Source organism: Ischnura elegans, chromosome 10 (genome assembly GCF_921293095.1).
Source record: "Ischnura elegans chromosome 10, ioIscEleg1.1, whole genome shotgun sequence".
Classification (NCBI taxonomy): domain Eukaryota; kingdom Metazoa; phylum Arthropoda; class Insecta; order Odonata; family Coenagrionidae; genus Ischnura; species Ischnura elegans.
Window position 1 is genome coordinate 69183730 of NC_060255.1, and position 22756 is coordinate 69206485.

General features: G+C 37.5%; 1 protein-coding gene across 2 annotated transcripts; it reads right to left on the bottom strand.

Annotated features, from left to right (window-relative positions):
• Positions 1-1374: 1374 nt before the first annotated feature.
• On the bottom strand, positions 1375-22680 carry LOC124166618 (interleukin-1 receptor-associated kinase 4-like). 2 transcript variants are annotated; one of them, XR_006866467.1, is made up of 11 exons: positions 22341-22680; positions 19073-19242; positions 17695-17823; positions 16519-16688; positions 14242-14429; positions 13205-13319; positions 7937-8092; positions 5725-5919; positions 4806-4868; positions 2064-2136; positions 1886-1917 (listed from the first exon to the last, which is right to left on the bottom strand). XR_006866467.1 is itself a non-coding variant. In XM_046544227.1 (10 exons), exons 1-10 carry the CDS (start codon positions 22493-22495, stop codon positions 1705-1707), a joined length of 1554 nt encoding a protein of 517 aa, XP_046400183.1. In that variant the 5' UTR covers positions 22496-22680; the 3' UTR covers positions 1375-1704. The 2 variants fall into 2 exon arrangements, 1 of the variants encoding a protein (XP_046400183.1); XM_046544227.1 differs by lacking the exon at positions 2064-2136 and having other exon boundaries at positions 1375-1917.
• Between the last annotated feature and the right edge of the window lie 76 nt (positions 22681-22756).

Sequence of the window (22756 nt, forward strand, 5' to 3'; positions counted from 1 at the left end):
AGAGAGGTGAGTGACTTATGAGCCTCCTGAGGGACCACAGAATTGACATCGACACCAAGGAGTTAATTCATTTGGTCGCTGCAAAAAAAGTTAGAATGCTAAATTCAATTTTATAATAATATTTTTATATTTTCCTTTAGGGTTTATAATAAATGTGTATATTTAACCGTATACGCTATTTAATTTCTCTTAAAATATAATTTTATGTTTGTCAACTATTCCATAAACCCTCCCCGAAAATATTTTCTGGCTATGGCCTTGTACAGTGCAACCAACATGAATTTCAAAAGTTCTAATTTCCCTGCCCATGACAGTGTATAACAGACCAATTAAACAAAAATTTAAAATGAGAACAAAGGAGCAAAAAGATGTATTCATAATGATTAAGGAAATACTCAAAACCATCAATATAATTTCAATCAAAATACTGCATACCTTGATGTGTACTATATTTGTATGTATATGGTATATATTGCTCAGATTTCAGGACAAATAAAAATTGAACAATCAAAAAATTTATTTTTGACAATGGAGGGTAGAAACTTTCCCCCTACCCTATGATATTTTTTCAAGATCCATTTGGCATCGGACATCCAGAAGACAGTCTTGAGTCTTTCCCCTCCTTATGAACTTCCCCTAAAAAATTTTCCAGCTATGCTGCTTTTTACATATTTTTCCTTGAAGCACACACATAATAAATCATACTGCAATAGGGTAGTTTCCTTTATCAAAGAAAACGAAAGGCATTGATTGCGATTCATTACCCACCACTTGTGTATTCATAATATACAAATTATTTTATTTTAGAAATCCCAGTTTAGACAAATGGCAATGGTCAATTTTAACCGCATTTGAAAAAGGCCAGATTGGCGCCCTTACGATGCAACTCCACGTGACGTCACAGGGACCTAGTTTCTATAAGAGAAGATAGGAGTTTTACATCGTCTGAGATTACCAATGCACGCATGAGGCACAGAGCTCAGGGAAACATTTCTTAATAATCACCTATTACAACTGCCTATCGTTGGAAAGTTTCCTTCGTTTGATAAGGTATTAATAGTCCTTACATAAGTCAAGCGCTACCTGCTAGCAGGGTACTCCGCCACCTGCTAGTAGCCTGCATCGTAACGGCGCATATATCCTCGCCCCAAGGTCACGTCACACGGCGGCAGAGGGAACCAGAATGATGTCACACGGGCTTTTCCCAGCATTCATATATAGCCGTTGCATTTTCGTGCGCTTGAAATTTTTAACTTTTCATTTACTCGCAAAAAATAGATATCGTCATTTAAAAATCTAAAAGCGTGAAATGCATACTCCAGGAGTAATAATTTTTCTATTTAGGCAATAAAAAAATAATAGGAAACCACCCTATTACTACAAGAAAACATTTATTTATGTACAAATATAACAAATACATATATTTTTTCAATAAACAACAGTATGACTTCAGTCTTGCACATTAAAATAGCAAGCAGAAGCAATATAAAATAAATGAGAATGAATAATTGTTCCAAATCCATTTGACATCTTTGTAAAAATAAAGTAGGAAAATTATTGGTGATTTGATGAACCTACATTGTATGAAAATATTTAAGGCATACTCAACTACCAACCTAATGCTGGGAATTGTTGATTAGGACCTTTAACAGCATTCCATTATTACCACAGTGTAGCATACTCAAAATCAGTCACTTAAGTTTATCACCGCTCTATGTCCTGGTTCTCCGAAACAACACTCTCCAAACGAGATAGGACATCAACCATTTTTGGTCTTTTTCGTTTCTCTTCAAGACAGCTCAAGGCCATTTCAAATAAATTCTGAGCAGCAGACTCATCAATTCCCCAACTTCCAGCCCTTGAGTCAAGTAATGGGCTAATTTTGCCTTCAATACATATTTCATCAACATGTGTCACCTGCAAGAAAAAAAAATAAGAGTCTTTCTGTCAAACAAACTCTGAATAAACTTAAAAGTTTGACAAGGCAAAGAAATATGAAGTCAGCAACTCATGTAAAATATCACAGGATAAATTTTTAATATTTTTAAGGACCAGGTACTTACTTTTCAGACCTTCCTTTGAAGAGAGTTATTTCTTAAACACCATTTTACCCACACATAATGCATAGTTTTCTCACTAGAGCAAGAAATTAAGGAAAAGATCAGGGCATCTGACATTGACAGATTCAGGAACTATGCACAGTAAACCCCTGATTATTTGGTCTAATGAAGGGGAGGGACGGCACAAATGATTAGAAAACAAAGATAATCCAAACTATCACTTTATTTTCTAATGATGCTCATAATTTACGTAAATCAAATATTATGTACTATGAATTGTAACTACAGTTGAGGACCTCAAATCCGGAAAGCCTGGGACCAAAGGGTTTCTGGATTTCCGATTTTTCTGGTATTTCCCATTTTTATTAACTCCTCTTTGATTTAAAGTAGGACAGGTGAATTCTCCATTTCTCTAAGTCATATAATCAAGGAGAGTGAAGCTGATGACTTATTTCATCATTCGTATTTTTACATAGCATAGGATGTGCATGCGGTCACTGATGACACATATACGTACATACTTATGTAGCAAAGTAAGCCGCGAGCCGTTCCGGATTTCTGGTTTTCTGGGTTTCTGGATTTGAGGTCCTCAACTGTATGTATATACAAACAATTCATCAGATGCAACTTATTGAGCATGTTTCTTTGTGGAAGTAAGGCTTGGACTTTGGCAGCAGCAGAGATGTCAAGAGTGGAAGCATTCAAAATGTAGTGCTACCAAAGAATGATGAAGATAAAATGGATTGACCTCTTAGGTAAGGAGGGTGTGCTAATAAGAGAGAGATAAAAGAGAAGTCTTCTAAAACCCTTAAGCAGAAGATGGGACAACTTAGTTGGCCACATTATGAGGCAAGATGGCCCGATGAAAACAATTTCAGAGGGACAAGTGAATAGGAAGAAGGGCAAGGGATGGTCCCGAATGCGTTACATAGGCCAGGTTTGAAGGATGTAAAAGAGAAAAAAAAACGTCACTATGAACAGCCTAAAGGATAGGAGATAAGAATGAAGAGCTGAATCAAATGAATACTAGGATTGTTGACTGATGATGATGATGGTAACTATTTATAGAAATAGCCTGTTATTTTAGTTTGCTTGAAGGACTCACTGAGAGCTTTTTTCACTCCACAGCGGATCTTTACAGCAGCAATAATGTCATTGTACTCATATTTCTACTGCTCCATGTACACCAATAAACTGTCTATGCAGGCAAGTGCTCATGTGATCATCTACTCCCTTCGTCTCTGCTCCCACTTTCCCAAATACCTTCACTTCCCTTACTCCCCTTCTCACCAATTTCACCTTGGCTGGTCGCTGCACAAAACATGCATGTGTGACAAAATCTCCAGTTCCCTTGGGCTGTATTCAACCAAATATGAGACTTCAGTAACTGGACATTTATGACGTGAAAAATACACTTAAAGAGCATAGATAACATTTTATAAATTCACAATCAGTTATCCATCTTCCACAGTTAACTAAGAGATTTTTTTCTGCCTCTCATCATCTGCAATAAAAGAGCAGATGTGCAACTAAACTTGAAAAATTCTTTGTCTGCAAGTAAAGGACTAATTACGCTAATTTCTAACGGAAATACTAAGCCTTGAGCATCCTTGCATTTAAATACGATAATCCTGGTGTTTTTGCTATTCTATTTTTTATAAAGGTTGCATAAGGTGAAAATTCAATGCAGAGGGAAACTCATGCACAGATAATTGGGAGTTTACTGTACTAGAAACAAGCAGTAGCCCACACATTCTCCTAATCTGCTGTTCTCACTCTCCTCTATTCTCCCTTCTACTTTTCCCCTCAAGACAATGCATTCTTAAATGGAATGGACTCGATAGAATCTCTCTGAGACAAAAAAAAAAATCAAAATAGCTAAGAAAATGACCACTAAAAGAAAATCTGTCTCTTTCAATCACCTGCTAAGCAGGTACCATCTACATACTTGCCCGCAAGCCACCTAAAAAGGCACGTGGCAGGTGGTGTTAGGACACCAGCTGTTTACACACAAAATGTAAATGCTCGAACAAAATTATGACTAGTTTTTATTGAAGGCCTTTATGGTTTGGGGAAAAAGGAGCAGAGCCAGGGAGGGAGGGAAAGGGAGCTTTTGAGGATCTAGTACCCCCCAGAAACTGTTCTCCTTGTTGAAACTACCCACAATGCATGTTCTGAGGAGACCACTAGTCCTGGTGTACCTATTGTCCGGCACACCATTTTTCAGGAAACATTAAGTAAATGCCTTTCATAATATCTGCCAATAACCAATGATGAATTTAACATTCAGCACTAAGGAATCAAAATGTACAGCTAATTCGGTGAAATGTATGGTTTCGCAATGCATCCAAAAGGCCAAAACATCAGTTTGGGCAACACGCAAACCACGCAAAGCTCTTGCTATGAGCCTGTTGCAGGGGCTATTGCCTTCATACGGGTCAAAAATTAAAGTTCCATTGTATTTTATTCTATAACAACTTAAATGTCCACCATACGTATTTTCCCACTAAATATCTAAATAGCATTAGAGATAACACTTAAGGAAACTTGAACACTTATTCCAGATACATATATCTGATGGTGGACACTGGATGGATTTTCATAAAATTATACTAAATATTTCACTGATTCACTCCCAGATATCAGATAAATGTCTCCTTTCACTTCTTTCTTTACACTATTAAAAAATACTGAGAAGAGAAGGTACCTACGTAATTTATATTTATCAAAATGTGAAAAACTTACCAAATCACACCCTTCTCGATTGCCATCATATGGAGGAAGACTAGTTAGTAACTCCAGCAAAACCTAAAAAAAAAAGAACAATATTAGAGGATACCTCGAATAAAATCATTTACGTCATGTGTATAAAAATCTTGACGTCTTTGCATCTTTGGGATTTGAAAAGAATTAGTTTAGATTAGTAAATAGGCCAATTGCACCACAATCATTCTTGTGTTGTGCTTGTATTCATCTTACACAAAGCACTGCACCTTCAAGCTTTCAAGATCTGGCTATGCAATACACCAAACTTATGAATTCACATGTATTCAACGGTGTTCGGCGAGATGTTGTGGAACATAATGATACAATGGTAAATGAAGAGCAAACTTAGTGCATGTCCACAGTAATTTTATTTGGTACGACGCGTTTCAGCGACCTTACTTCGCTATCATCAGGTACGAAAAAAAAAATTTTTTTTTTTTTTGTACCTGATGGTAGCGAAGTAAGGTCGCTGAAACGCGTCGTACCAAATAAAATTACTGTGGACATGCACTAAGTTTGCTCTTCATTTACCATTATGAATTCACATTTATTTATAAAATACCTTGGAAAATTAGCTTTCTTTCCACTTAATATGTCAAAAATAAATAAATTCAATTTTTATTCATGAATTCACTCTTTTACAAATTCACTCTAAGAGAGAGTTCTTTACTAAAACAACTACTTATATTTTAAGTTGCTTTCTTGAAATGATTGTTTTGAATCTAAAGCTAAGATCAGAATGTCACCTCTGGGATAATACCGAAGGCTTTATCAGTCTGTCACAAGGGTTGCAATTCAAATTATTATCCTATTCAGCAAATAATTGTTCACAGAGTCATAAGTAGCAACAAAATATTATATAATACCAAAAGTGTGGTTCACAGAGGATCTAACTCACCACTCCAAAGCTGAAAGTGTCTAGTTTGACAGAAACATCACCACGGAATGCTTCTGGGGCCATGTATGCAGAAGTCCCAAGGACAGTGGTGGTGAGTAATGCAGAGCTTTGACCATGCTGAGCTGACCTTATAAAGGATGGAGCCCCAGTGCCTGAAGACGAACCACCGAGACGAACCAGTCCAAAGTCACCTAACTGAAAATGAACAGAGATGGGGAGTCGCAAATTAGCGAAAGTAAGTGAGGTATCTACTGATAAAAATTACATGCCTTATTTTTACTCATAAAAATAAGATTTTCAAAAATGTAAACAAAGTTACCAAAATTTGCAACTGATTATTTATTCATTACTTTCAGATAACCTTAATAATGAGTAAAAGAGGTGCACCCCTCTATTTAACTGTTGAATTGAAGAAAAAATTTGGGCTCTTTTGCAAGGTTGTGCGGGCTTAACTTCAAACCACTGAGATTTAAATTATCCGCTCTTTGAGCTATTGGCCATTATCACAGCCTTCCACTTGTAATATTTTCTTAATCTTAAATTGGATATTTCATACGCGTACATGGACAACAGAGTAAAGTTTTCAGCAGTAGTCTTAGCCTAAAAATAATTAAACAGTTAATTGCCATTTTGAATGAGTGTAGTCATTGATATTCCTTAACACAAAACAAACCCCACCTCACTACAATTTATTTTCAGTTGGTAACTCCACACAGTCGCACCTTCTAATGCATGATTCCGGCACATCATGCTTTAGTCCAACAGCAGTCTCCTACATTCTCAGCGGCTTTGACAACAAAAGTTTTTTATATGACACAAAAAAAACTTCAACTCAAAATCAAACTTTTTGCTCTGGAACAACACTGACCTACAGTGGCGTATACACAAATTAATATTCACAATACTCTCTCAGTAGTGCTTAGGGTAGGTGCTTGCAGTAGAGTCATGCGAAGTTAACTCAACTAAAAATATCCCTGCTCACACAGCCCTACACTTGACTGAGGGGTGATACAAAGATGGCAGCCGTAAGAAAGACAACACCAAGAATACTATTAAATTGGTTTTACTTGAACAACAAGGATTTAAGACTTGCTGTGCGACACTGTGCCTCACAGGAAAACAAGGGTGCACAAGTTAGAAGGATGGAAGAAATTCCAAATTCTTTCGCATGTGTTGATGAGGCAGACCAAAAGCAGTGTTGTGATATAGAGCATTGAACAACTTCCCTTCGTGGGATCACCCATGATAAAGCCTCCTAGTTCATTCAGTCCAACCTTCCCTTTTATACCTAGTGCCAGCCCATTTTATTCAAACGGACTTCCTTAGACTGGAACAGCAAGATTAATGTTTTTTATATATGTCAGAAAGGTCTTAAAAGGGCATCCTCTTTTCACTCTTTTCTCTAACTTAAACATGGCTCGCAACGGAAGACTCTAGTTACAAGATATTTGATAAGGGGACAATAGCCTATTTCAGAATATCAGGCAAATGTAAATCACTTCAGAAAGTAAATGCTGACTAATGAAGTTGTGCTACTACCAAGAATGACTTCAAATTGAACAAAAATAATAGGAATCGCAAGGCAAAATTTGATTTCAAATTACATGATAAGCAGTATTTTGAATTATCTTTACCATATAGGACACAATTCTACAAATTATTCACCAGGGACTGCCTGTAACTTCAAATTAAGCAGTATTACGAATTAAGAGGGTTCAAATTAACAAGGGTTTGCTGAGTTAGAAAACATACAGTAATGACATTGACTCTTTCACTTCTATCTTTTAGAAAGGGAATATTAATCCATCATTTTTAATAAACTTAATATTTTTAAGCTAGTATTTTCATCCCATATTTTTACATTTACAATATGTTTTTATTTATGTCATCATTTACATGCACATTTTATTGGAGCAACTTGTCAAACGTACGGCTACTAGAGAAGTTTGGATGGAATAACACCAAGGATAAGTCAATGTAACCAATATTGTTTACATTTAAATTTACCATAAAAAAACCTTCAATAAAAGACTCATCAAAATTTCTTCGATTTATTAGTGAAATTAAATGAACATTCATATATGAGTCAAGATAAGTTGAACTCTTTCCTTCTTGTTCCATCCCAATGAATCATTCTCAGACCTACTGAATAATTTAGCACAATAACTTTAAATAAACAATAAAAATACAAATCTCGATTGCCAGGTCTTACCTTAGGCTGCAAATCAGCATCTAATAAAATGTTGGCACTTTTAATGTCACGATGCACTAAAGGCTGAGGTAGAGCAGTATGAAGGTAGACAATGCCTTTAGCAATACCAAATGCCAAATCTAATCTTGGCAACCACATGAGAATGGCTGCATCATCCTAAAAGAGAAAAAAGTTTAGGCAATTATCCTTCCTGGCAAAATACAGGGAGAGTAAAAAAATCTGTATTTCAGCATATTTCATAGATAACGCATTTTTTCATTGGGCATAAATAACATTAAATTCTCAGCAGTAATTGAGCCACCTGAATTTTTGAAATAATAGTGGTTAACAAAAAGAAATATAAAGGCTCTCAGAAAGCGTCAAGCTGCATAAAACCAATATACTATGGATAATATTTTACATAAATTTCATGTTAAAGTTCCAGTTTATTCCTGAAAATTACCATTAACATGTCAAATTAAATATGAAATGGAAAACTCAACAAATCATTTCACGTTTGAACCAGACAAATTTCTTGAGCTCAGAGTGCTTCACTCACAATTAACTTGTTTCATAAGTTGCGTTAGTCTTTCGATTCATTCGTATCATTCACAAAAATATCATTTTTGTTCATTTTTTACCTCTATGCACCTGCTCATAAATACAAAGGCTAACTCCCATGCCTCAAGTACTCTAGCAAGTACACACACCACAAATATTAGAAATGAAAATTTCTCCCTTTCCCTAGGTCGTTCCTTTAGCACTCTGATGTTCTACCTTTTTCCTTTCTTTATCCGACCCATGTTCTCATTTCTTGAAATTCTTCGGAGAACTATTCCTTCTAACCTATATATACTATTAACTACTAATATATCAACTATTACTTCTTTAACCTGATGTGTCCGGAATCAGTGCATATTTACTACTTGATACCTGGACAAATAAAAGTTCTTATTCTTATTCTATTCGTCCCTCCAATATAATTCTAACAAAATCACTGAGCCTTATCAAATGTTCTGTCTGCCATACCCTTCAATAGTAAATGATACTAGTGATGAGCGATATATCGCTAACTGTGATTGAATCACTGTTACTGAAAAGTAGCAGTCACTGTCGGTGATTCAATATTCGAAATCACTGTGATCGGTGATTCTATCACTGGATTCGGTGAAGATAGCTCTGGCTGCTACCAGCTGCTACCAAGTGATATGCGATATATCGCAACCTGTGATTGAAGAGAAGTAGCCTATCACTGCCGGTGACTAAATCACCAAATACTCTAAATCACTGCGACTGTGAATACGGTGAAGTTAGCTTCGGCAGCTACCATGATGCTACCAATAGTAAAATAAGGATGTCTTATTCATCTTGTATGATAAATAAGACATTCTGTGCGAAATATACAGCTAAAGCTTTGAATTATGATGGTTTGATTATAAATATGTATAAAAAATGATTGCCCCTTATCAATTCTTTTACCACTTCAAATTTACTTAATTATTGTAATATAAACTCGGAATTAGAACTATTCCCTCAAAAAAAATATTTTGCCTAATTTTATAATTTTCTATAAGTTTATTTGTTCCTATTGAGGAGAGCTCATTCCTTGGAATTGGACAAAATAGCAGGAATAGCAGCGCCACAAATCACCGATGAGTTTAGAGAGTGATTCACCTCGGTGATCGCAATCACAGTTAAGAATCACCGTTACTGATGAGTAGCAGTCACAGGTAACGAAGTGATCCGAAAATCACAGTTCCGCTCATCACTAAATGATACTATAAAGTAGGGATGAGTCGATTCCAAATGTCGATTCTCGATTCCACCGATTCTCGGGCGCGGAATCGGAATCGAGAATCGATCGCCTAAAGTCGATTCCGATTCCATCGATTCCAGGAAGATAAATGTTTTGAGCATAGACTATAATTTTGGGGCATAAATGCTGCCACATACCTGAGCGGCCGCGGTGTCAGCCTTGCCCGTGCGGAGGATACGCCCGGCACGCGGGTGCTGCGATAAACATATTTAAGCGGCCTCGGAAACATGAAAATGTCGGCAAGAGCGACAAACCGACGAACCCTGAATTGGCGCGTGTTCATGAGCAACTCTTAGAGAAAAAAAAATTGGAAAGCTCGGGATCGGGAAGCAATGCATGCGTTTTCCGTTCTTTTATTAACCGCTGGTCACGGCAAATCAAATTATTGCGATTATGAATCACATTCGGAGAATTCATCTGGACCACCAATTTTAAAGTACAATAGATCGAAATATATTTTTTTATTTGAAGTCTGATGATAATAAAAACATTCAGAGAGCGAGTTTTCCTGTGAAAAAAAGTTTCTTACAAATACGCGCTGAGAGCGGGTTTTTTTATGTGTAACTTTTTTAGACTAACACGCGTCTGCGTCAATAATAAAAAAATTAAACACATTCGCATTTGTATAGCCCAGTTTCATCAATGCAACCCTAGAGGAAGTTGATACTTGCTTGGCATAAGCCGCCGCGGCCTCCGGGCGGACTCGACAGGTTGCGTTCGGCCGCCACCGCGCACCCGCCAGGCTGCTCTGGTATGTATGGACGCAATGAACGCTACATTATTGTTTAGCCACCGAGGCCAAACGAGAATGTAGCCACCGCGGCTACTGTTATTTTTAGGGATGGTCGGATCGGATACCTCGGATCCAAATATCCGCGGATATTGCCCTTCATCGGATACATCGGATCCGAAGTCGTGGAAGACATCGGATCTGGATCCGAAATTTTAAATAATAGCTTCAGTGAATACAACGCCTCATCAGGGTGGAAAGAGTTCCGATTCTCTCTTCGAATGCGTCGTCGCATGCGATTCTTGTCCTACTCATGAACTGTTTTGTTTGAAAGCTCTCGCAGAGGTTGCGAGTAGAATTTCAGCTGTGGCCAGGATTTTCAGCCAGAAAATAAAAAAGGCAAAATACGACTGGCACACAGTGCGACTCTTCCCAAGAGATTGAACAATCATCGGAGGAATCTCAGCGCCGTAGGATAATAACCACGTCAAAAGTAACAACGTCGCAGATTTTAGAAAACCACCCTCGGCCGTCCATCAGCCCGTGCCTCTGTTGTTTTTTTTTCGTATCCAAAATCACACGGACCAAAAATCATTGTCTTATATGGAAAATATCAAATCACACGAAAACAATTGACGCGTGTTTCATCCCTAACTCGTCTCACCAACTGACCTTTTTTGGCCTACCTGCTTCAATTCTCCGTTTCTAGACGTCAAATGTTAGGAGAGTGACTTTCTGGGCCCGAAGATATCTTGATAGCTTTTCAGCTCTAATTGATTGCCACTCAGTTTTCTATCTACAATTCTACAATTACACTTTCCTGATATGCAACATTGTCCAAACAGCACAATTTTCAAAGAAACAAGCGCAGCATTAACCCCTCAAACAATTAGAGACGGATCGGAAACACCAACTATGTACATGTATCACGTAGCGCGCCCGGCTTCGCTTTGAAGGCAACGACGTCATTGAAGCAAGATCTGACTTCTTCGTCCGACTCCCTCATTTGTAGCCTTGTTGTTTGAAATACGGAGGGAGCGTGCTCTTTCCTCTCCACCTCTCAATTACGCGCTCCTTCCCAGTGGCGGAGCCATGGGGAGGGTCCGGACCCCACCCCCCGAAATATAAAAACACAGTTATTGTCCTTCACAAAAGAAAACAAAATATTGAAAAATCATGAATTTACAAAATTTTTCTTTAACAAATTAAGTTTTTCGATTATAAAAAGTGTTAAAATTAGTTTAAAACCCATTATTTTGTGCCCGGTTTTTCAAAAATTTCCCCCCTGGTTTTGGATCCCCCCCCGATAGAAATTCCTGGCTACGCCACTGCTGCTTCCCCTCCACCTCTCCTTTACGAGCTTCTGCTGCCCACCCCTTCCTCATGCTGAGCGGTTGAACACATCATCGCACGTGACGATAATGCCGTTTTAAATACTGTTAATTGTGTTGCTTATTGAGCAGTGCAATTCAATTTAATGATACATCGATAATAATGTCTTTCATTGTGCATAAACATTTCCATTGAGATAAGTAGAACCAATGAATGCCGTGTGCATGCATTGTGGCGTAAATTATCGCGAGGATGTGCTAAATCCACCTCACCATAGTCGATGGCAGGGGGGTAGCCAGGAATTTTGTTAAGGGGGGGTCCAAAACCAAGGGGGAAATTTTTAAAACAACAGGGTACAAAGGAGAGGGTTTCAAACTAATTTTAACGCCCTTCATAATAGAAAAACTTCTTTTTTCAAATATTCATTTTTTTTCATTTTTGTAAATTCATGATTTTTAAATATTTTTTTCCCCTTTTATGAAGGAAAGTAAACGTATTTTTATATTTAGGGGGGTCCTCTCGCTGTGCCACTGGTCAGTGGTTCATCCTAAGATTTTTCCTATTTTCATTTCCAAACCCAAGCGTAACAGTTTAGGCCCTGTGTATGTAAAGATGTTTTTAAAAAACAACTTTAAAGCCAATTAAAAAATTTTTAATTTATAAAAATATTAAATTGTGTACGAAAATCTAAAAAGCATTCTATTGATTGTATGTACCCACAATAAACTTGAATAGTGACTTTGTGAAATCGCAGGAATTTGAAAATGCATTTGGATTCGAAAATATCCGATTCGAAAGATCTGGCTCCAAAAATCCTAGATCCGTCCATCCCTAGTTATTTTATTCCATTCAATTCCTAAATTTAAATGACAGCAATGCTACAGATAAATCAAAATCCCACCTGTTAGAAGGAGTAAGAATCGATGGAATCGGAATCGAGAATCGGGAATCGATTTGAAGGAATCGAAATTGGAATCGGAATCGAAAAAAAGTGGAATCGACTCATCCCTACTATAAAGTTCCCTTTTCTCCTATTTTTCAGCAAACCTTCTTGCTTCTCATCCTTTGGATCTTCAGCAGCTGCTGCCAGAGCTAGGCTTTTCTGATCAGTCTTTCAAATAGCTGTGCTTTTAATCTGTAGAGTGCCACTGCCCATTTGGACGTTTTCACACAGCATTTCCTTATCTCCAGTCTTATGTTCTTGGAGCGGCCTTTATGCCATGAAGACAGTTTTTGCTTGCACTATATGATACTTGATGACGATTGTGCTTTTTTTCATTCTTGGTAATAATATGGGTGGTGGTACCTCATCATAAAAAGATCCACACCAAGTAAATTATGCAATATGACTTCAAGAGCAAATTTTGGCCAAGACAAGTTTGCAGTCATAGTAGGAATCCTTGTAACAAACCTTGCAAGCCAATTTCTCCAGTAAAGATCCATTACTCATGTACTCATACACTAGACAATATGAAGGGCCATCACAGGAGTAACCAAGCAATGGAAGAAGATTAGGATGTTTAAACCTAAAAAATAAGAATATAAATACCATTAACATAAGTACCTGAAGAACTGGAATCTGGTCAAAATTATAGTATATTTAGTCTAAGATTTCAGGTATATAAGGTTCATTCAAAATTATAAAACCACCTATGATGGAAAACATTTAAAAAAATATATAGGTATATCAACACCTGAATACTATCCCACAAGGCACAAGATATGCACGCAACAGAAGTTGTATGGACATCAGCCATAAACCTGTGCATGAGAATCCTAAAAATTTTAGCGTGTATGGTGAAAGATACTACTGTTTGAGTTCAACTTAAGATTTAAGGCCTTTGATATAGAGGGGAAAAATGAATTTCTAAACTTATCCCTTTTGGAAAAATTCTCTATCATTTTATTGTTTCTATTGCACTTTGGAATATAGAACTGTTGTCAGATTAAGTTCGTAGTGTCACTCTGAAAGGTATCTTTTCTTAATATGTAGCTCAAGCAATCTAAAGTAAGCCTATTATGTAGTAACCTAAGAGTCTCTAGCGGCTTCCAATCTAACGACTTATGCCACTTAATTCATTTAGTTAGGGGATAAAATCTTTCTGTGCTGGATCCAATGCTGCACTTGTTGCAACTTCGACGAATCGTGATATGTGGCATGAAAAGTGTTGATTAGTATTTATCTTGCACTTTTACATCCAAAGACCTTCTCAGGAATGGCTCAACCCTGAGGATAGAAACTGACTCGGTTTCCAAAACATTGGCAGCCTTCTGATCATTGATCCAGAGGAAAAACTGAATAGGTCTCCATTATGTTATATGCTGGGAAAACACTAAAGAATACTAAAAGACCTCACATTCACTTTTTGCTCAATCATTTCTCTCAGAAGGAGCCTAATAATACCCTCCAGGCTTTATTTAAAAAATCTACAAAAATGAAACACAAACCTTGACAACATTTCCACTTCATTACGGAACTGCATTTCCAAATTTATTGCATCTTGGTTTAGCTTCTTAATGGCTACCATCATATTATCACCTGCTGGAGTATCTTCAATTCTTAGATGGCCCAAATAAACACTTCCAAAGGCTCCAGTTCCTATTTTCCGGCCATTGAACGCAGAACCACCATGGCCCTACAATCACAACCACATTTACATTAATGTTAATATGTACATAAATTTTAAAAATAGAAAAAATATCACTCATCATTCTACACAAAAATTAGAGAAAGCTATATTCATAATCATGAAACAAGTGATCTATTCATGTATTCAATCATAAAAGTGTCAACAAAAAAAAAGTCAGGGATAAATGATGAGCACATATTTTAATTTCCAGTATGTAGCCTTAGCAAAATACCTTCACCTAAGCAGGCACATCCAATTAATTATAGAACAATAGAGTAATGAACACAGCGCAATTTCAAATGTTTCAATTATTCCACTAAATGCAAAATGTAAGGTGAATTAAACTCACATTCTTTGAGATTTCTTCAAAGTTAAATAGAAAAGAAAACAGCATAATTACTTTTTTTCACTACCTCTGTTGGCATTAACAAAGTAAATAAAAGAACAAGAAGATCACAGGTCTAACAAAACTCAAGGAACTAAAGGGACGAGGGATCTAGGTCAAATACACTGATAATAAAAGGGCAAAGGATCCTTGATAACATGGATCCTGGTCTACTAAGTTCCAGAGAGTACCAAAAATCTATTTAATTTCAGGTCCATGCGAATTTTTTCTCATAGCAAAGAATGTGAATAGACCAAAAAATTAAAGACCAAGAAAAGCACAATACATATGTACATACTTATCATAATGAATTAATGATACATGCCTTGAATCTTATAACAAATTCTATACATAATTTGAAAACTAAAGGGAATGGATATTAAAGCAATTATGGATGGGTCACTCTCACTTTTTTGCTGGTTCCAATAGGCTTATTCACCAAAATTTTATGATATTGATTGCGATAGTTTGAATAATAACGATACACATGAAACAGAAAATTAGTCCCCATAATGGTCTTAACATTATGGATCATGTCACAGGTAACAAATTACTATAAAATGCTGTGCTTATATAATTTGTACATGTGTGTGTGTGACTGACAATGAGTGGAATTTTATATACAAAGAGTACATGTAATACATATCTAGCGGAGTCAACCAAGGCAACCTTAATGAGGCCTCTCGCCAGAATATCTGGTTTGTTTTGTTTCATTAGTCCCATCCGTTTAAGCTGTCTCCAGTAGGTTTCTGCAGTACATATGTATTGATTTCAGGTTACAGTATGGCAGGTAGATTAAGATTTAGGGGGAAGGGATATGATTTGGGAGGAAGGCAGAATCAGGGGTTCCGTGCTTTAATGTAGGGTTTGGTTGGTAGTTCCAGAGATTGATGATTTTACTATTTTCAATCCGGGGGAGCAAATTTCTGAATGAGGCCCCTTCAAACCCTTGCAAATTTTCTTTTGAGTTCAATGAGTGCTTGAGAAGGATTTCCAATTGAGAGCCTGGGGTAGGTAGCCACTCTGCATCCTCCTGTTATACCAAACCAACACAAGAATTAGTTTCATAACTGTGTGATGACCCCTAAAGTTACAGGCATCAAAGACTACATTTCTGTTTCACTACAGTAGAGCTCACCTTACCTGTTCTAATGATACCCATATTAGTCTGTTTTCCCACCCGTCTACTACTCCTCAAGCTACTTGCAGTGAAAAACCTACAGGCTTAACCCTTTCGCAGATAAGATAATGGAATCCATGACACTTGAAAAGCGGCTCACCACTTCTTCACTAATCCTTGGCCTGGCATGGCTCATTGATATTCATATTGAAGTGAGTGATTATTTCTATTAAGTTTCATGTCTTTAAATGATTTAATGAGCCAAAACTCTAATGATGTTGAGTACAAATGAAAAGTGGGTGGAAACTTTTCATTTCCAACCTTTTGTACAGCTTATTTAACTAATATTAATAACTTCCGCCACATTGTACCTCATATCATACAAGGCATTGTACAGTATGCACACGAAAAGTTTTAGAATTGATTTTTACTGTAATTATTTGGAAATGAATCCATTTTTACTTTGATTCCATTTCTCATTCTCAGTTCAAGAGCAAATAGAACTGACAAGTGAGGAAAAGAACTGACCCAATCCAATTGGAAATATTTTAAAGGAGTAAATTACAAGGCCATTGAAACATTCGACTTACCCCATAATCTCCTTGAACTTTTATGTAAGGTTCTTCTGAAAACCCCAATGTGGCTTCTTTCAAGTCAATGAAAGAAAAATGAGGCAGTTGAGTGGATAATTGGCGAGCATCCAAGTTATTCACTTGAAGTATTCTTGCACTACCATTGGTGGTGCCAGGTACATTCACATCTAGAAATAAAGATAAAAAAATCAATTTTAGTTTACACTGTATCTTAACCCTTTTACTACCAGCCCATTTTGGGTGGGATGTGCGAAGACTGCCAAGGCTATTTTCCGGAATTTGCAACATTTCAGATTTTTAAAATTTTCAGCTACAGTGGAACCTCGTTAAAGCGAGTACCGGCTATAGCGACACCTCCGCTATTACGAGAGATAGCCGATGCACCGTCAATTGACCCTATAATAAGCGTGTTAAAAAATTCGTTTTTACGAGACCCTTTCGGTGTTGGCTCTCGCCATAGCGAGGGTTTCACCGCCGGAAGACTTTCATCAAGACTCCTTAACCTCTGTAATTGCTAGCGATCTGTTAGAAATGAAGTAAATGGAGTGCTCAGTCTCAAATTTATGTGGTAAACTGTCGTTCGATAAATATAATGATTCACGAAACAATGCTTTGCATGATTTTTATTCAGTGCGGCGCTTATAAATTGTTTGAATAGTTGGTCGTTATTTGAGTAAGGAAATTTAGTGATGCAAAAAAACATCGCCTTTCGTCTGGATTTATGCTTACGTTTATCGGATAGATGTTTATCTGTCGCCGCACCACTCCTGTTTCTGTATATCTGTTCGCAACAGCTATATTGGCTATTATTTGCTCCACCTCCGGTAAAGCGACAATTCGCTATAGCGAGTGTTTATTAGTGCACCGTGGGGTGTCATTATATCGAGGTTGCACTGTACTTAATTTTATTTCATGCATCTAGATTTTTTCCCAATACTTAAGATATATTTATATCTTATAACCATAGATACATTATGGGGGTTTACTTAAATTACAGCCGTTGAAAAGGCCACAATCACGAAAAAAAAAAAATCAAAGTATGGCCGGTAAATCGGCCCCTGGCAGTTTTCGCTCAACCAGCGAGGGCCGTTATATCGGCGGGGTGGCAGTAAAAGGGTAAAAGAGGATAAAGGAGACATCAGGGCCAATAAATAAATTCCATGCAATACTAACTGTGATTATCAACATCGATCCGTTCACCAAAGTCACATTCAGGCCTTTTAGGCAAAAGTTTTTCAATTGCATCATCGGAGACATCCACTAATGCTGCTGGTCCCTCATTTGGTCTGCTAGGAGGTGACTCTGTTGAATGAAAAATAAAATAAAATCAAAGTTCGAAGCTTTCACGTGGTATGAGTTTATCATGAGGTTTATAAAAGAATATTAGTCACTTCCATAAGATTGCATTAAAAGCAACCAGTTTTGGCATTTACGCTAATCTCAAGTGACAATGATATATGTACATGCATTATATTGCATCATGCTTATATTGTGCATATCCAGTTAAAGTAGAGGTAGGGGAATGGGGTTGGAGAGGGATCCACATTTATACATGCATAAAATCTACTTCCGACCACTTACTGATTCATACAAATGTTTGGGGTGAATGTGATGGGGTAGGATAAAATGTCATACGTAAACCCCCACCTAAAATTGTCTGAAACCGTAGGAAGAATTATCGAAACACAAATATTCCATCTATTACAGTGTTTCTTAGGTACCTCAACTTATGAGGGGCATTTTGGGGGCAAAATATCAATTTTTCATAAATGTCATTGTTCGAGTCCAAACCATGTGATATGCTGAGAAATCTATTGTCAGACCGAGCGGAGAACATTCAATTTTGGCCAAATCGCGTCATTTTACTATTTCCCAAATCATTACCTCAAAAGATGAGGGAGATACAGTGTCGCGTCACAGGGTCCCTCGAAAATTGTAAGAACTGGCAGACGGACCAGAAGAACATAGGCCTTTTCTGGATTGGTGGGGCGGTTAGCAGTTGGTGGGGGGGGGGGGGGAGTAGCACCCCCACATTCCTCTCTCCATTACATATATATACATTGTACTTGTACTTCCTTTTGTGAGAATGGCATCACTGCTGAAACCAGTAATTTTTTTAAATCTTGTGGAGGTGATTAAGTTTATTCTAGAAAAGCCAATACATAATAAAATAAATGGTTTTCTAATATCTCTTCGGGTGCTAAATAATTATCCAGATATAATATTTTCAGAGGAAAGATATTTTTATCACTTTGCTCTAAATCAAACAATAATCATCAACAGAAGTATCACCATCATCACGTCATGCCAATATGCAGCTCCCACATTAAGAGCAGGATATTTCTCTGTTATAGCCATAGGCGGCTTTAGGGGGAGCACAGGGGCACGTTCCTCCCTCTCCCCCCCAGATGCTTAAAAAAGTGATGAGATTTTTCATACTAACTATGACCCAGACCCTGGTTCCCCCCCCCCACAAATAATACCTTAGATCCACCCTTGGTTATAGCCACATAATGATAAGATAGTTTGCATTATAAAAATTTCCAATTACCTTTTAATAATTCTACTGCAACATAATCAGCAGCTCTAAAGAGACTTGCTTTCACCAAAAGATCCAGAAGTAATGCAAGAGTAGGACGCTTACGGCCACTGCATCCCCACTCATCCAAAAGGATTTCTGAGCAGGGCCTGCGGTACTTCCCACTTGCACATTCTACAATTCTGAAAGAAAACAAATACAAAAAAATGGCGTTACAATTACGTTCATTTCATCTTTGCGGGTGAGCTGGTATGGCTAAAACCAGTGGGGATGAGAGGAGGGCAAGTATCTCGACACATGACTTTCCCTTCGCCAATCAGCAAACAGCAGGTGTGGCCTCAGTCAATTGCTCTCACACCTCCGTCAATTTAATACCGTGAATCTCCCAGTGGAGCAGAGTTGCTAAACATCAAATGTTCTCCTTGTAAGACTTTAAGTATGCCTTTTACCAACCATGCCCAATAGGGTTGTTTCCTTCATCAAGGAAAACGAAAGGCATTGATTGCGATTCGTTGCGTAGTGTATTCATAACATACAAATTATTTGGTTTTAGCAAGCCCAGTTTAGATGAATGTTAACGGTAAATTTTAACCTCATTTAAAAAAAGGTCAGATTGGTGCCCATGCGATGCCACTCCACGTGACGTCACAGGGACCCATATGCTATACGTGCAGTCAGGAATTTTACATCGTCTGAGGGTAGTAATAACCCTTATTTAAGCCAAGTGCTACCTGCTAGCAGCCTGCATCGTAGCGGCACTCATAGCCTCGCACCAAGGTGGTCTCACACAGCGGTAGCTGAAACCAGGATGACCTTGCATGGGCTTTTCCCAGCATTCATACTTAGCCGTCGTGTTTTTGCGAGCTTAAAAAATTTTCACTTTTTATTTAATCTTGAAAGATAGGTATCGTCATTAAAAAATATAAAAACGTGAAATACATACTCCAGGAGTCATAATCTTTCAATATAGACAATTAAAAAATAATAGTAAATCACTCTATTCAGTACTGAAACTGACTATGTCATAAGCTTCTGTGAAAGGATTATCCTCAATATCTTCCAAATAAGTGGGTACATTGTCTCGGTGCCGGGCCCAAAATACCTGTGACCACCCATGACTCATATGTATTCAGTGACAAAGAAGGCCGGCTATGTACATTTGGCAATATTAAGTTTGCTCCTCCTCTCTCGGTACTACCCCAACCCCATTAACAAGAATAAGGATGTTTTGTAGGCCTCCGCCCAACACCTTTCTGAGATGGGGAACAAAAGCAACTTCAAGCCGGAAATCCTGAGAAAGTATCTGGCTCGAAATCCTAGAAAGTCATGAATTACTCAAAAGGGAAACCACCTTCTCAATTTAACCATTCTCAACCCGTTCCATTATTAGACTTAGTAAAGACCTGCACACGCCTAACCTTCTCTCCGAGTTGCATAAAGTGTTGGTAAAAGTACTGAGAAAAAGTAACTGGGCTCAATTACCATTTCTTCTTAACAAAGTAATAAAATTATGAGTACAAATTACTGATTTTAAAAAGTAATTAGTAAAATTACAGTTACAATTACTTCTTGCAAGGCTGTCCACTATATTTAGACCACCTGGTAACAATTGAATGTTGCAGTAAAAATGTGGAATAATTGAGTCATAGAAATTGCTAACATTGAAATTTCACATGCCAAATATACAATTATAACTGCTCTAACAATGGACAAGGTGTCATATTTTGTACCCATCACGGGCACAGCTAACAATAAGAATTAAGGCAAGGGGGGGGGGGGGTTTAGGGCAACTGGGGGGTATGGAATACTCGCCAGGGTAAGCGGGAGGTGCAGGGGCCCTCCCAGAAATTCTTTAACATAAATGGCTGAAAATGGTTATTTTTACGGCTTTCTGGTGGATATTTTATTAATCCGTACGCTTTTCTATAAGTAATATAAATCCAATTAAGACAAATAGATTAAAATTTTCTCTGAGCTCTGGGGGAGGGGATTTATCCCCCAAAACCCTTCCTCGCTGCACCACTGGTTCCCATCATAAGAAGGCTACAATATAAGAGTGGCTGAACCTGAACAAAGAAATTCTGGCACTTATAAGAACTTGGAGTTATCAGCTGACCTAGGTAAATCGGTAGAGTAATCATCGATCAATGATTACAACAAAAGTAACAATTCCTCTTTCACCATCAGGTAAATTACAAAGAAAAATTACATTTCATAATAAGTAGTCATTACAAGTTCTAATTCCTGCAAAACAAATCGTTACATGTAATCGGATTAATTTTAACCGATTTCTTACTAACATTGGCTACATCACTTACTTTGTTTTCCCCACCACTGTACCCTCCCTGCTCAACCAACCTCACCTCTTAAACTCCTCCCAATGCAACTTCCTATAGTATAAATGCACCTATCCTCTCCACGTTTTTCAATGTACTTGAAAATCGCTTAAGAGCAGAAACTGATCGTTCTGGGTTATAAGCCCCCAAAAGACCTATGCCATAGAAATTGTTATTCCTGGTAATCCCTCTCAGGGTGCCGAATAACAATACAATTATACCATACGAAGACCAAATAAATAAGGAATGTATTCTCATCATGAAAAAAATGAAGGAGGGAATACTAGAGTGCCACGGACATCTCAGGGACATGATTTTGGGAAGATAATTGCCTGTTTTTAGAGTATGGACACTAATATATATAAAGGATTGATAATTGCTACGAATACGAGGGAATCGAGTAGCCTGATTAAATTATTTCTACGCTAAATTGATGCGAAGACTAAGTTAGCAGGCAGACTAGACTCCGTGTAATGCACTGTCATAGTCAGGAGGAGAGAATGATGAATGTGCGTGTATATAAACGCAAGCAACATTACACGCACATGTAAGAAAGCCTTCAACGGAATAAAAAAATTTCAACATTGAAAAATTAAACTGAATGGAGTGTACTACACTTCCTTAAGATAAGAAAATAACTAAGCGTCCTTTAAGAGATGGAAAAAACTTTTGGACAGTTGGGAAAACACAATTGGATATTTTTTTCCTGGTGAACTGCATTACTATTGAAATTTTTGAGCACGTAACATGCATATTGACCGCACTGTGAGAAAACCCAAACACGCACAAGTACTGCTTGGAGAACAAAAAGATGAACCCTAAATAGGATATATTGGGACGTAATTTGAGGTTGGTGCGAGCCAACTTAATTCACATTAACCCCTTATATATTGTCAGAGCCATTTGCACTGCAACAGGTATTCGGAATTACAACCAATATTTACCTCATATGCTCCACTTTGTACTTAGGTGAGCCATCATTATCACTCTTAGGAATAATCGCCATAAGTTGCTTCCAAGCTTGACCGAGCTCCAGGATTTGCACTAACTGGTACAAGGCAACAGGTGGTAGCAACCTTATTTCCTGCGACCTATCCATTTTTCAAGACATAACAAATCGTCTACTTTAAAAGTCCATGACGTTATCTCATCAGGAAAATGGTTACAACACGGCACACTACATATTGCACGCTCAATATCCGCTTTCAATACATTCCTTTTGTTTATTTACATATGCAATGAAGTAGGAGGGCCTTTCCAGCACGAACGAGGCTATCTGGCAACACGGCAACAGCATCTGCAGATCTGCAACATCGCAGAATCAGAACGAACATGGGAAAAATGCGCATGTTGACAATTG

Bases quoted from the DNA above. Each gene is read 5' to 3' on its own strand.
- LOC124166618 (XM_046544227.1), bottom strand. From the start codon at position 22,495: ATGGATAGGTCGCAGGAAATAAGGTTGCTACCACCTGTTGCCTTGTAC. The intron at 14,430-16,518 runs GTAAGTCGAATG...TTGTGATTGTAG, and splicing joins AAGTTCAAGGAGATTATGGG to GGCCATGGTGGTTCTGCGTT. The intron at 1,918-4,805 runs GTAAGTTTTTCA...TTTTTCTTGCAG, and splicing joins ATCGAGAAGGGTGTGATTTG to GTGACACATGTTGATGAAAT.